Genomic DNA, 14,808 nt, shown 5'->3' on the forward strand with positions numbered 1-14,808 from the left:
GAAAGGAAATGGGAGCAGGAGTAGCAAGATCCTTTTATTGAGCGCTTCCCTTGCCAGGACACCAAACGGGAGAGCGTCCCTCTCCGGGTGGAGTGTTTAAATAAGGTTCCTCCCTGCGTGCCCCCTGTCCCTGTAGGGCAGCAGGACCCTGATTTAGGGCAGCAGGACCCTGATTTAAGGCAGCTGGTGAGACCGGAACGGCCCCGGGGTGGAGAAATCATAATGGGGAGGCCGTCGGTCCCGTCCTGAGCAGCAGCGGGGCTCCCAGCAGGGAGCTGCCCCGTGCGACACGGAGGCTTTTGGGGTGCCCCCGAGGGCCGTGGGGAGCCGTGCCCTACTGCAGCACGCAGCAGAGGGAGTCCCCGAAGCACCAGGGGCACGGGGCAGCAGCGGGTTTTGGGGGAATCAGGTCCAGGTCCTCGTCGTCGGGGACCTCGTCCAGGTGGTAGCCGTCCCGCAGCAGCTGCCGGCTCAGCTCCTGGTTCACCTGCGGGGGGGAAATGGGGCTGGGAAATCCCCCCCCGAGGTGGCAAATCCCCCACAGCCGCCCTGCCAAGCCCCCTGGCCGGGAGCCAAACCTGCACTTGCCTCGGCGGAGGAGTATCCGGAGGAGCCCCTGGATTCCAGCTCCCCGTCACTGCGAGGAGGAAAAAAAGGGTCAGGGTGAGCGCCACGGGCACGGGGCTGCTCGGAAACCCCAAGGGATTTTAGGGCAGGGCGGCTGCTGCCTTTTGGGGTACGCAGGCACCCCGCTGCTGCCCGCCCTGCCCAGCAGGAGCCCCCTCCAAACTCTCCAAATCTCACCGATTTGGTCAAATCGACCGCAAAAATGGGGTTTGGGGGCTTTTGCAGCGAGGTTTGGAGGGTGTTTAAGGTGCTCCTCGCCCCGATCCCCCCCAGCCCGCCCTCCCCGTGCCCCAAATCGGGGTGCAGGGCGCTCACCTGCCCGAGCTGGGGGACAGCCGCCCGTCCTCTGCCACCTGGCTGAGCGCCACGTAGCCCCCCCGCGACCTCGGGGGCCTGCTGGGGGACACGGGGTGACAGTGGGGCCACGGGGGGAAAGGGACGGGGAACCTGTGCGCCCCCATGGCCTCAGGCAGCCTCGTCTTCCTCCCAGCGTCCTCATCCTCCCAGTATCCCCAGTATCCTCATCACCGTCCTCCCAGTATCCCATCCTCATCCTCCCAGTATCCTCCTCATCTTCCCAGTATCCCCACCCCCATCCTCCCAGCCCCCCCCATTCCCGGTTCACCCCAACCCCTTCTCACCCAGCTTAAACTCCCCAGTTTGGGTTAAAAAACCCTAAAATAAGGACGTGAGCTCCCACCTTTTAGCCCCCAGCAGCCCGTGCCATCGCGGCGCCGCCTTCGCCGGCTCCCGCGGCCGCTCTGCAAGCAGCGGGGTGAGACCCCGAAGCCCCCCGCGGCCCCATTGGGGTTTTAGGGCCGGCTCGGGGCGCCCCTAAGGCCACTTACGGAGCTTGGGGTGGCCGGGGGGGGCCCGGCAGAGCAGGTAGGGCCCCCTCCTCTCCGCCCCGGCGCTGCCCCGAGCGCTCGGCCGCCTGCTCTCGCCTCGGGGTGGCTGGAAAGGAAAAGGGGAGAGTTGGGGGCTGCGCTGGAGCCCTGACCCTATAAAGGGCCCTGTGTGTGCTGTATGGCCCCCCCATGCTCGCTCAGCCTCTGTATGGCCTCTGCCCTGAGCAGCCCCCACCCAGCCCTGTATGGCCGCGGGCTGCTCCGTGCACGCAGCCCCATAGGGCTCAGGCCCTATACTGCTCCTGGAGCACAAAGCCCCGCATTGCCCCATAAATATAGCCCAGTCCCAGACTGCTCCCCATGCACACAGCCCCACACAAACCCATACAGCCCCATATAGCCCCATATATATCCCCCAGCCCAATATTGCCTCATACACACACACAGCCCCATAGAGCCCCATACATGAACCCCCAGCCCCATATAACCCCACAGCACAGGAAATGCCCGTACAGCCCCACACAGTCCCATATAACCCCGTACAGCCCTATACAGCCCCACACAAGCCCCTACAGCCTCATATAACCCCACACAGTCCCATACAACCCCACACAGCCCGACACAACCCCATATAACCCTGTACAGCCCCATATAACCCCACGCACAGCCCCCTACATCCCCCCACACAGCCCCATATAGCCCCCTACAACCCTATATAACGCTGTACCGCCCCATACAGTCCCCTACAATCCCCTACAGCCCCATGTAACCCCACACAGTCCCATACAACCCCATATAGCCCCAGACAGCCCCACGTAGCCCCCTACAATCCCACATAACCCTGTACAGCCCCGTATAACCCCACACAGCCTCCTATAATCCCCAGAGCCCCATATAACCCCACACAGCCCCGTACAGCCCCATATAACCCCACACAAGCCTGTACAGCTCTGTACGACCCCATACAGCTCCATATATCCCCCCACACAGCCCCACATAGCCCCCCACAAACCCATATAACCCTGTACCGCCCCATATATCCCCCATATAGCCCCCTACAATCCCATAGAACCCTGTACTGCCCCATACAGCCCCATATAACCCCATAGAGCCCCATATATCCCCACACACAGCCCCCTACAGCCCCATATAACCCCATACAGCCCTATATATCCCTACACACAGCCCCACATAGCCCCCTACAATCCCTTATAACCCTGTACTGCCCCATACAGCCCCATAAAACCCCACACACAGCCCCCTACAATCCCATAGAACCCCATACAGCTCCATGCAACCCCATACAGCCCTATATATCCCCCCACAATCCCATAGAACCCCATACAGCCCCCTACAGCCCCATATAACCCCCTACAGCCCCATATATCCCCACACAGCCCCCTACAATCCCATATAACCCTGTACCGCCCCATACAGCCCCATATAACCCCATACAGCCCCCTACAATCCCCTATATCCCCCTTGCAACCCCACACGGCCCCCTACAATCCCACATAACCCCCTGTAACCCCCCACAGCCCCTACACCCCCCCACCCCCCTGGCCCCCCCCTCACCGCCCGGCCCCGCCCCGCCCCCTCCCGCTCCGCAGCCCCGGGCCCGCCGCCGCCGCCCGTCGCCATGGCCGCGAGGCCCCGCCCCCGCCGCCTCCCATTGGCTGCGCCGCCGGACGGGGGCGGGGCCTGCGCCCCTCCGGCAGGCTCCGGGTGGCCGCCGCGCTCCCGGCTCAAAGGTTCCGGGCGCAAAGGTTCCGAGGCTGGGTGATTTTTAATTTTTTTGTTTCTATTTTTGCCTTTTTTTGCCCAAACTCAGCCCCGCGGTCAGAGGTAGCGCAGGAGGGTTCCTGCTCCCCGTAACAAATAAGCACAGCACAGCGGTCAGGCCAAGCTTCCCTTTATTAGGCCTGCCCCGCCCCGCAGCATGGCGGCGCAATGAGGCTCAGTGAAACCACAACACCACGGCCGCCCGCGCTCAGGCCGCGTCAGGAGAACGCTCAAATAACGCACCTGCAACGAAAAAAAGACAAAAAAGTCGTCACAAAGCGGTCCGTTACCTCACCAGCTCCCACACACCTCCCTGCCCGCCAGCGTCACGCACAGCCCGGCCCTAAGGGTCACGTTAAAAAAATGTGGAAAAATCCAGAATACGACCAAAAAAATGACAGTCTCTGACATGGGTAGACTCCTGGATTAAGAGGCTGCCTTCACATAACTCAGGCTCCATGAGAAGTTTTGTTTCAGGCTTTATTTCTGTCAGGGTTACCACACACACAAACGTTAACAATGGGTCCTCGTTAAGGATCCTCACAGCTCCTCTGTAACCCCGGCACTGATGCTGCAGGCCTAACCCTTTGTTACATCCTTCCCGAGTTTATGCAGTGCTCAGAATTCTGCTTTTTAAGGTGTTAAAACAAGCGGCCTCCCAGAACTCAAGGCCAGCGCCATCGGGACCAAACGCCACACTGCTCCTGACGTTATCCGTGGGCGTCCCGCACATCAGTTAAACTCTGGCTGTGCCACAGCTCATCTGTTTGCTCTGTGAGCACGGGGTCCTGCAAATTAGCAGAAATTATGTTATTTTAAGTGCAAGATAAAAAAACTTCAGGGTTGTTAGGTGACCGTCAACAGTGGGGCCCATTTGCTAGCATGAGAGAGAAACGAGCACCTCCCCGTTTTCTAAATTGGCTACAATAAAATGAAAGCTTGAGCACTTCCAGAGGAAATGATCCTTCCATTTGCTAAAAGAAGCTTCTCAGGAAAAGCTGATGAGGAGCAAAGGCTGATTCCCTGCCAGACATGAGCTGCAGCAACCCTTTGTCCTGGCAGCTCTCAGCTCTGGAGGCCTGAGCACCTGTGGAAACCATGACCGGCTCTTCTGGAAGGGCTGTGCTTGGTGGAACACCTCAATTTTGCCCAATTTAGAGCTCCCTACACCTTCAGGATATTGCAGGAGACATCCCAGGGCTGCACAGTCCCACAGAACTGCTCTGTGTGGGTCTGGCCACTTAAACCATGATCAATTTTCACAATAAAACCTCGTTCTTCCTTCAACGCTTGAATTTCCCAGTTACAGCTAGGGAACTCCAAACGTCCCCCTCGTGTCCCAAGGCCAAATGTTTTTCAGGCAGGTTTCGGTGTCACTGAAGTGATGTCTTCCTATCAAAAACCTCGATAGGAGCCGGAGCTTCCTTGCCAACAATGTGTTTGTGGAAGGCTGCGAGGAGCACCCCGGCTTTGCCAGAGGAGTTTTAGGGTACAGGAGTCCCAGGCCAGGAGCCTGGAAAGCGAGAGCACCCCTTACCAACATGGTTTATGCTTTATCCAGGCCCAGTTCCTCTGGAGTGGAGATTCCTAGTTCACTCAAAGTTGGCCTAAGTTCCTGGATAACGTACGGATAGATTTCCTTGTGAGGTCCTGCCTTGTCCTACAAGGAAAGGAAGGGCGTTAGTCAGAGAGCAAAGTCCAGCACCCTACAAATCCAGCACCAAAGTGCCCCAGCGATCCCTCACGGCTGCAAAACACCCCAGAGCAACACCGAGCTCCTGTCTGGGAAATTTTCAGAGCATTATCAGTGACACCACTCCCTGCGTAACGCCAGCTAACGCCTAGCCAAGGGGCGCCCTGCGTGTCGTTTCCAACCTGTTCCCTGGGATGGAAGCAGCCCCGAGAGGAAACCTAGAGAAACCCCGCAGAAAGCAGCAGCTGCACCCCGCGCCCCGCTCACCTTCACGACCTCCAGGATGCGGACCGCGCTGGCGAAGTCGTTTAACCGTCTGCACGCCCGCAGAGCTGCATCGATGATTTTTGGTTCCGGAACCAGGTCGTAGCCCACCAGCGTGTTTATACCTGTGAGCGCAGGGAAACATTGAGCAGCCCGGCCCAGGCTACCAAAAGGAGCCTGCTAAGCGTTGTTTTGCTCCAGCTCGTGACAGAAGTAATAATTAACACCACCAGGAGCATCCGACTGGCACTTTCACTGCTATTTTGAACACACACACACACCCCAAGGGCATTCTTTTGCTCTTCTCCCTCTCACTGTCGCTCACTGCTATGCCTATAACCAGCTTTTAGGTTGATTTGGTGAAATCCCAGTGGGCCAGTAACATCCACACTCCCCAAAGCGGTGTGTGTGGGGAGCCTGCTACAGAACCATGAAGAAATCCAAACAACTTTGTTCCTCCTAGTGCAATGCAGGCAGCCTCTTCCCTTCCTCTCCCTCCAAGGGGAAGGACCCAACCCTGGTCACCCACATCACACGGGAACAATCCCTCTGGCAGTTATTTTAAGCCCTAATTAGGATAGTTTAATAGCAGCTGGCAGCTGCACAGCAAGCAACATGTGGAGACAACCAAAGTCTGCAGCAAGTTATGGCCAAGCCGCTCACTCAAAGACCAAAAAAAAAAAATGTGTGTGGTCTCCCACCAGGCAGCAGCTGAGCTCAGAAACTTTCCTCAGAGCCAGTGTTTCTCTCCTCCTCAAAGACCAAGAGTTAGAATACGTGTTCTGGGGCACTAGAATTTAAAAAAAAATGTGTTCCTACTGCTTTATACCCTCTTTCTCCTCATTTTCTATGCTATAGTTCCTTCCAACATCCTCATTGTATTAGTGAGGTGTCATCGCCCACCACAGTGAGCTCATTGATCGTGCAGAAGCCCTCACGGCTCCAGATCCCAAACACAACTGCATTTTCTGCAGGTTACCCCTCCCTTTTCCTTCCACATACCTTTCCTTAGCTCCCAGGCGTCGATGTCTGGCTTGTTGAAATACGTCACCCAGCGAGCGTCAAACTCCTCGTCCGACTCCTGCGACCCATGGGAGTAACAGCGGGCGTGCAGCACGGCTGGATGCAGGGAGAGAGGAGGCTGTGAGCCCACACAGGAGCAGTGCACTTTAGCCCTGACCAAGGGAACAGCAGCTATAAAAGCACGCGTCTCACTCGAGGTGTTGGATTTGGACCCGTACTCAGCACCAGGTGGGTGCAGCTCGTTAACTAACCACTGTTTGCCTCGTGGCACAGCGCCCTGCCCTCCAGCACAGACTTCCACAGCACTCCGGGAGCCTCCAGTCAGAGCAGGATTATTTAAAAGGAGAGGGAAAACACAAGTGAAAAACAATTCTGTGCAGCCAGCCCTCTAGAGATGCCTTCTGGGACCCGTTTCCATAAGGCAGAGGAATTTTCCCTCTTTCCAGAGCCCAGCGATTTGTGTTAATGAGCTTTTCAGCAGCCTTCCTCCCCGAAATAAGAGCCCACAGCCAAGGAGTTACAACGTTATCCAACTGCGATGAACGCCCCGATTTGTTCTGCAGCATCTTCCCCCTGCAGCCGACTCCTGCAGTTGCTCGGTAGCTCATTCTGTCAGCCTGAGGATTTCTCTGCTCGCTCACCCACCCTGCTGGGCGACTCCTTCCTAACAGGTCGGCGATTCCACCACGAGCTCTGAGCTGATAAAGGGTTTTTTAGTGTTGTTTTAGGGAAATATGCAAAACGAGCACACCAATCTAAGCCCTTGAAGAGTTATTTCTCCCAACAGGCTACTGAAGAAGAGAAAATTACTGCCAAGTTTGGCTGCTTTTTTTTTTTTTTTTTTTTTGGCTGCTCTCTTCTTTTCCGGCTCAAAGGTCGCAGCAGTTTGTCAGGAGGAACCACAGCCGGGCTACAAGCAGAGCCAGGTACTTCGCAAGCTGCTCTGCCCCTCCAGGAGCCTCCCTCTGCCCATGTTTGCAGAGCTCGGCTGTGACCTTGAGGGCTCCAAGATCCACTCTGAGGAAGCTGCAGACAGCTGCTCACTTTCTCTTTCCTAACCCGGCGTGAACTATTCACCCTGACCAGCCAGGAGGGTTCTTTAAAATCAAGCAAAAACCCCACGTGCCTGCATTGTTTGCATGGCTGATGGGGCTGGGCTGTGTTTTCCTCCTTTCCCACAGGCGTTTTTCCTTTTGGAGGATCCCCCAAAGCAGTGCTTTAACTTACACTGCACACAACAGGGCTATCAAGGAGTATTTTTAGCCTCATTGAGTGAGGGCCCAGCTGGAACACAACCCGGATTTTGAGCAGAATTTATCACAGCTCAATCTTTGAGTCACAATCCCGATTTACACCTGCCCCAAAGCATTTTTTGGTGGTTTTACCAGGGAGCAGGCAGAAGCCGCTGAGCTCTGACGCCCTCGCTCGCCCCTTCCCGCTGACCTTCCCCAATGACACCGCTCGGAGCGCTCCCTGGGACAGCGGCCTCCCCCTTCTGGCCGGCATCACCCTACTGCAGGAGCCCCAAAAACCCCAAACGCGGGACCCCAGAGCTTCATCACTGCTGCCTACCAGCATTATCCTGTGTAACCCACACATAGCCTTGGATATGCCTAGCAAAGGTGACTGCCTGGCTCACAGCTCTGGGGTGCTGACTGCAAACCTCAGTCTTAAGCAAAAGGACAATCTAGCAGACACCGTTAGACTGTTTTTTTTGTTTGTTTGTTTTTTTCCAAAAGGGGGAAAACAATAACACAAAGATTTCTGAATTTGGGATTTCCAGGGTGGCATTTTTCAATTACAGCTGTGTTCCTTTCCAACCTTTTTCTCTCTAAAGCTCACGCCTGCTATCAGAATTGAACACTTCACAACCCAAATCCTGTTTTATTTTGTTTTTTTCCCCAAAATTTGACAGCTGAGCTTACAGAACCCCCAAACCCCCCCCAGACCGATGGGGTGCTCACATGCAGACCACCCAACACGCGGATCAGGCCGGGGCCGCACACACACACCCCCCCTGCCCATTCCACCCCGCGAGCCAACCAACCCCCAACAACCCCAAAACCCCACGAATTTCCCCCAAAACCCCAAACCCACCCCCGGAGGCCAGCAGACAGCACAAAACCCCCCACCCCCCCCGCTGCCCTCCGACCTCCCCAACCCCACAGCCCCGAGCCCGGGGGCACCCCCAGACCCCAAAAAACCCCCCAAATCCCCCCCGTTCCCCCCCCCCTCCCGGTACCGGGCCTCATTCGCGGCCTAGCCCCGGGGTCACGGCAAGGACGCGGCGGCGGCGGGCCCAGGGCTCACCCGCGGGGCCGAGGGGGCGGCGGAGGGCGGCGGCGCGGAGCCCGAGGGCGGCGGCGGCGGGGCGGCGGAGGAGGAGGCGGGCGGCGGCGGGCAGCATGGCGGCGGCGGCGGCACCGGCGGCACCGGGGCGCTGGGAGGAGGAAATGGAGGGCGGGCGGGAAGCGGGGGGAAGGAGGGGGGAGGACGGAGGCTGCGCGGGGACAAAAAGCCGCGGGGACGGCGAGCGCGGTCACGTGGGCGGAGGGGGGGGGGAGAGGGGGAAGGGGGGGGGGGGCTCGCCGCCATTTTGTGGTGGGGAGCGGGTCCTGCTAGGGTGTAGGATAATAGGGTGTTGTGTCCTGAGTGGGAATGGTTGTGGGGGCTGGCTCCTGGCTCCATGCACCACCCAAAAGTCAAAGCTTGTGTCTCAGAAGCGCTTCTGTCTGCAAACAGTCCCCAATGTGTCATGCCCACGTCCCCGTCCCACCGCTGGGTGCAGAATTTCGCCCTCACGCCCACCCTGAGCCCCCCCTGTCCCAGCTCTGTGCTGTCCCCTCGGGGCCTGTCGCTGTCCCCAGGGAGCAGAGCTCAGCGCCTGCCCCTCCGCTCCCCTCTTTGGGGTGAGCAAACCTCAGCCACTCCTCGCACATCCTCCCCTCTAGACCCTTGGCCGTCTTCATAGCCCTCCCTCGGACGCTCTGGTAGTTTCATGTCCTTACACCCAGCGCCCAAACTGCACGCGGTGCTCGGGGTGAGGCGGCCCCAGCAGGGCAGGACAATCCCTTCCCTCAAGCACCGTGTGCCCGAGGCACCCCAGCACACAGTCTGGCTGCTGGGCCACGCTGCTGCCTCAGCTCCCACCCACAGCAGCGCTTCTTAGCGTATCTCAGAGCCATGTTGTGTCCCTGCTGCCATGGGGCTGTCCCTACCGCTGCCGCTGAAGCCGCCAGGCTCACAAAATGACCCCAAAATTGCTCTTCGTGGGCACCTGGGGCTGTGCCTCCGCAGCACACAATCCCTGCACTGTTTTCACTCACAATGTCCCCTCAGGACCCCGTTGAGCCAGATGCCATCCTGCTATTTATAAATGCTTCATATTTCGAGTTAGTCTTTTTTTTTTTTTTTAACTATTTCCTCATGCAGGAAATCCTTGGTACGCAGCCAGCAGCATGAGGCGTTTGAAATCCCCAGGCTCCTGTCGCCTCCAGGATTGCAAATTGCCTGCGTGCAAAATCAATTAAAAATAATTTTGAACATTAACGAAATAATAAGGTGAAACAACCGACTTCTTTTTCCCTCTCGCCTTGCTCCTCTCTTTCCCGGGAGCAACGTGAGATGGCAGCAGGATGAAGGACTCCCAGTTCTCAGCCTCATTTGTGCTTCAATCACTGTTTACTAAGCAGTGTGGTGGCACTGGAGGGTGACGAGGGGCAAAAATGCTGAGAACTTGGAGAATCTCAGCTGGATACCAAAGGACGCAGGCTACAAAGCATTTGGGGGTCCTCTGGGTGAATTGCACTTGTTTTATTTCCATCTCCCACTGACACAGGCTCTGCTCATCCGATAGGAAAGCTTTCCCAGCCCCTCTCCTTGGTTTGATGGGGAAGCCACCGCATTGTTAAGGTTAAATAAATCTGCCCCCAAAGTCCTGCCGTTGCCGGCCAGCATGTTAGGAGACCAGAAATCCTTGGCTGTGATCAGTGAGGGCAAGGTCGAGGCTTTGGGGGAACATCACCCTCTGTGATGTCCAGGATTCCCCCTCTCTTTATGCATAGTAGGAAGTCCTTCTTTAGCCTCATTTGGGGTGGAAACTGGTGGGAGATGCTATGGGGTCTGTTCAGCCCCCTCCACTTCTCATGTCCCCCCACCCCCGTACACCTCCCATCTCCCTGCATGGAAAAACAAACAAACAAACAAGAAACACAGACAAAAAAAATGAAACAATTGGTAATTAATGTTCAATTACACCGTGGCAGATCCGTGAAAGGAATCAATCTGCAGCAGGGCAGATAAGCGGGAGCCTCTGGCCCAGAGGAGCAGCTGCCTGCTGAGGGAGATAACAAGGTCATTGCCAAACAAAACAGCCCCCTGCTTCCTCCTCCTCCTCTTCCTCACTCCCCTGCTCTCCTTTCAATCCCTCTCCCAGCCAAGCAAAGCGATTTTCCAGATGGGGGCTCTGGGGGAGGCTTTGCCAGGCTCTGCTGTGCCCGCGGGGGCCAAGTGGCTGCCAGGGCATGCAGGAGAGGCTGGCCCCGATCCCTCGTCCCCTGGGGACACGGTTTGGCCAGGATCCCCCCGTTCTGGCTTGGCAGTCCCACCCTCCCCGCGCCCATCTGTGCCACGGGCGGTCACAAAATTGACCCCCCCATTTTCCCACAGGCATATCCCAGCTATTTCTAAAGAGCTTTTATTCTCGATTAGTTTCCTTTTACCCCTAGAAAAAGCAGGGGGGTCGCTCTGAAGGGCTTTCTCCGTGAGCCAGCCCTCGGCAAGGGCTCTGCAGCCAAACCTACAAAGGCACAAGCTCCCCCTCGTCCTGGTGTCCGTCCAGCACGCAGCAGGAGACGAGCTGCCCGATGCTCCCCATCGCCCCAGTCCCTCGACATCAGGCTTTCACCGTGGCTCTGGATCCTGCAAACAGCTCCAGGAGAGTGAAGACCCAAATATCTGATACAAGAAGGATTATTTCATTTTCTTCTCTTTGGGGGCTGCTATTAAAATAAAACAAACAAACAAAAAAAGCAGTGCTCCAGGGCTCATTTCCTTGGCTCTCGGGCTGCAGCGGTGCTGGGAGGGGATGGATCAGCTTCAGGTATTTCAGAGAGAAGCACAAAATAGAAACGGTGCCACGTCGGAGGGGAAAGGGGAGACAAGTAGCGGGGCAGGAGAGGCAGAAAGCGACCCACCCGCTTGTTTGTGTGTTATTCGGGATGAATCGCAGGAGCCATGAGGCGCGGAGCCCAGCATTAATAAACCTGACAGCTCCTCTCCGGGCGCAATCGAAGCGGTTTTCATAATGAAGGTGTCACTCCAGGGGGCTGTGGGCAAAGCTGCCTCTCCTGATGGCTGGGATGTCTCGGTGTGGAGCAGTGCTGCTTTTCCCAGGCTGGGCAAAAAGCAAAGGATGCTCCAGCTCTGCAGGAGTCCCGGGGGTCCGCAGCCCTTTTCAGCAGGGGGTTATTTAGCAGGGGGGCGTGAGCAGCTCCGCATCCCCGCACGCGGTGCCAGGCAGAGGAAAAGTTTGGAGAGGGGAGGTTTTCCTGCAGGCAGCCCCCGTCCTTGCCTCCTTGCCGGCAGTCACCGAAACGGGGAACTGGGATTGGGGACAGGGTGCTTTGTGGCATTGCCACCGCCCTGGGGACAGCAGGATCAGCAGCCCCCCAGGGGCACCCCCCGAACCCCCCTGTAAGCGGGAGGTGGCAGGTCAGTGGTGGCCCTCTAGCTGGCTGTCCCTGTCCCCCGAGCCCCAGGGGCTGCTGCTGGGGCCGGCTCCCTGCAGCTTTTTGGGCAGCAGCTCCTCGCAGGGAGGTGGCGGGGGCCGCTTCTGCCCCTTGGTGGAGGAGCTCGAGGGGTCTTCTCCTGGCTGGCCGTGCTCGGGGGGCTGGTAGCCCGTCTGGTTGGGGTCCAGGGGGTCGCGGGAGAGCAGGATGCAGATGGAGGGCACGTTCTTGTGGACGGTCAGGTTCTGCGCCGCGCTGCCAGGCGGAGGGTCCTGGTTCTCCCAGACCTCCAGCAAGGTTTTGTAGCGCACCTTGGTGACCTGGTGGAGCCCCCCCAGCTTGCGCTTCATGATCTCCACGCAGGTGATGGTTTTGGTGACTGCCCGGCCGCAGCCGCTGAAGACGATCTGCCGGCTGCCCTTCAGCTCCATCTGGGCCATGGCGAAGCTCATCAGGTTCCTGATCTTGCTGCCCTCCTTCACCTTCATCTCCACCACGCCCGGGGGCAGGTCGGGGAAGGGCAGGGGGCTCTCCTCCTCCGATGTCCTGACCTTTCGGAAGTTCTCCATCCCGGCTGGGGCTGGGGGCTTGGCTGCCCCTCCTTGGGCTGCCATCGCTCAGCCCTTCCCGGTGGGCACGGCGGGCACCTAGCCCCCCACTGGCCTTAGCCTGGGGGTGTCCCCAGGGGGCTGCGTGGCTGTGGGACCCCCCGGCTGTCCCCGCTTGTCCCCACCAGCTGCAGCTCTCGGTGACGCTCGGGCTCCTCCGCTCCCGCTGCGGCGCTGGCTTCTGCCGCTCTTTGCTTCATTGTGGACTTCAGCAGCCCCCAGAGCTGCTCGGTGTAATTAGCAGATCCTCCCCCTCTCCCTCCCCTCCTCCTCCTCCTCCTCCTCCTCCTCCTCCTCCCCTCGCTCAGCCTCCCATGCCAGCACCCAGCCGCTGCCTCCATCCCTGCCAAGGCAGAGGGAGAAGCTCTCTCCTGGCTTTGCGATGCTCCCGGAGTCCTGCCCCCTTAAAGAGAACCTGGTCCCTTCCCTCAAGGGCACCGAGAGCTGCCCGATAATGTCAGCAGTTGTCCCCTGTCACCTCTCGCCTGTCCCCTGTCCCCCCCGGCCTCCACCCCGCTGCCCGGGGATCATTGCACAGTGGAAAGAGATGCCCGAGTATTGCCTTGCGGCCAAATCTTATCGCCCTCCGGAGGACCCGGGATTGTTTTCACCCCAAGCAGGGCTTGCAAAAGCCATAAATAAACCAATGGGTCTGTAAGCCCTGTCCCTGCTGCCCCTAAAAGGGGTAGGAGGGGGCACCACTGCTGGGATGTCCCCGGGTCCTGGCCACCAGCCTCGGGGGGCCAAAAGGGGCTGCAGATGCACAGGGGGGCACCTCATGGTGTCAAATGGGGCACCCCATAGTGTAAAGGGCTGGGAGCACCGTGGGGATGGGGAGAAGGAGAGAGCATCCTCTCCTGAAAGCAGCTGGCACCAAGAGGGGAAACTGAGGCAGGACCACAACGACAAGGGGACCCTCATGTCAGATCTCCCTTCAGCCTGGCCGGGGTGGATTAAAGCTGCGGGGGGAAAACACCCCAAAAGATGCTACCCCCCCACCCCAGGAAAATAAATAGGAAGGATTTCAGCAGCCGTGCACACGGCAGGAAGGAAAGCTGCGGGCTGGGGCCAGGTCCTGCCACCCGCAGTCCATTTTTTCGCAGCGCTCTGCAACACTTCAAATGGAAATGAGCTGCGTTATTAACAGCTCCACCGCTAATTACCATCCGAAGCCATTCATTACCCTGCCAGCGCGGCTGCTGGGGGACAGCAGCGCAGTTATTCCACGCTGGGGAGCAGCAGGGTGGGAGAGGAATGGGAGCAGGACTGGGGGGTGGGGAAAGAATTGGGTAAAAAAAACAGGGAATTGGTGAAGATGGAGAAGAGGCTGATGGCAGAGGCTGCAGAAACCCGAGCCCTGCCCTCCGCCTGCCCCGGCTATATTTTCTTTCAGCCGCTGAATGCGGGAGCAGCTCGGAAAGTTGGAGCAGGCGATACGGGGACAGTCGGTGCCCATCTGCGCGTCACATCGGGGCGGCTCAGGTCTCGGGAGCACAGCTCCGCTCTGACCCCAAACCCTGACCCCGCACCCAGGGACCCCTGCTGTGGGGCGAGCCCCTCCACCGAGCTGCAGCACGACGGGGCAGAGCAGGAATTACACCCCCAGGGCACCAAGAAACCCTTGGGACCCCAACCAACAGGTCCAGGAGCTCTGTTTAAGCTCAGCCTGGGGCTTTCCCCACAGTTTGGGGTTTGTGGGGCCTGGGTTAGCGCCAGCTCTGGGGCCTCCTGGATGGGAGCTCAGCCTGTGGATTGATCCAGGAGCTACTGGACCTGGCTGGTAGGGGTTTTTGGGGATGAATGCTGTGTTTGGTGGGGGTGTGCTGCTGGGCCTGGGCTCCTGGCTGTCCCCGCTGGCTGTCCCCAATGTTTTGGGGGTGCTGGCTGTGCCCTCCCCCCTGGCCTCCCAGCCATCCCTTATGAGCAAGGGGAACCAGCGCTGTTCCCAGCGCCCTGCTAACAGCACTGACGCACAACCACGTCACCCTAACGCTGTGCCCATGCCCTGAAGGCACCACAGGCACCATTTCCCCACAGAAATGCCCCAAAAGCGCTGCCTCGCTGCAGCACCCCATTGGCAGGAGACCCCACCACCCGCCTCCCCCCCCGGGCTCTTCACCACCCCCACCCCCCCAGGGGACAGAGGACACCCGTGTCTTTTGGCGTTTTTAACATTTTTTGGTGTTTTTTGGTACTTTTTGCTGTTCAGCCCCACAGCACCCCCTGACCCCACA

The 14,808-nt window shown here is 58.5% G+C and overlaps 3 protein-coding genes across 5 annotated transcripts; all 3 read right to left on the bottom strand.

The window, feature by feature from the left end:
• Nucleotides 1-21: 21 nt before the first annotated feature.
• FAM219B (family with sequence similarity 219 member B) lies at nt 22-3,175 on the bottom strand. Of its 3 annotated transcripts, XM_038184939.2 has the most exons (6): nt 3,051-3,175; nt 1,476-1,581; nt 1,328-1,388; nt 943-1,023; nt 589-637; nt 22-487 (listed from the first exon to the last, which is right to left on the bottom strand). In XM_038184939.2, exons 1-6 carry the CDS (start codon nt 3,114-3,116, stop codon nt 335-337), a joined length of 516 nt encoding a protein of 171 aa, XP_038040867.2. In that variant the 5' UTR covers nt 3,117-3,175; the 3' UTR covers nt 22-334. The 3 variants fall into 3 exon arrangements, with proteins under 3 accessions (XP_038040867.2, XP_027321844.3, XP_027321845.3); XM_027466043.3 differs by lacking the exons at nt 1,328-1,388; nt 3,051-3,175 and having other exon boundaries at nt 1,476-2,801; XM_027466044.3 differs by lacking the exons at nt 1,328-1,388; nt 3,051-3,175 and having other exon boundaries at nt 943-1,020; nt 1,476-2,502.
• Nucleotides 3,176-3,371: 196 nt separating this feature from the next.
• On the bottom strand, nt 3,372-8,710 carry COX5A (cytochrome c oxidase subunit 5A). Its single transcript, XM_027466240.3, has 5 exons — nt 8,548-8,710; nt 6,217-6,333; nt 5,218-5,339; nt 4,795-4,917; nt 3,372-3,500 (listed from the first exon to the last, which is right to left on the bottom strand). Exons 1-4 carry the CDS (start codon nt 8,642-8,644, stop codon nt 4,804-4,806), a joined length of 450 nt encoding a protein of 149 aa, XP_027322041.1. The 5' UTR covers nt 8,645-8,710; the 3' UTR covers nt 3,372-3,500; nt 4,795-4,803.
• A 1,319-nt stretch (nt 8,711-10,029) lies between these two features.
• RPP25 (ribonuclease P/MRP subunit p25) lies at nt 10,030-14,663 on the bottom strand. Its single transcript, XM_027466239.3, has one exon. The coding sequence runs from the start codon at nt 12,578-12,580 to the stop codon at nt 11,951-11,953; it is 630 nt and encodes a 209-aa protein (XP_027322040.3). The 5' UTR covers nt 12,581-14,663; the 3' UTR covers nt 10,030-11,950.
• Between the last annotated feature and the right edge of the window lie 145 nt (nt 14,664-14,808).

Source organism: Anas platyrhynchos, chromosome 11 (genome assembly GCF_047663525.1).
Source record: "Anas platyrhynchos isolate ZD024472 breed Pekin duck chromosome 11, IASCAAS_PekinDuck_T2T, whole genome shotgun sequence".
Classification (NCBI taxonomy): Eukaryota; Metazoa; Chordata; class Aves; order Anseriformes; family Anatidae; genus Anas; species Anas platyrhynchos.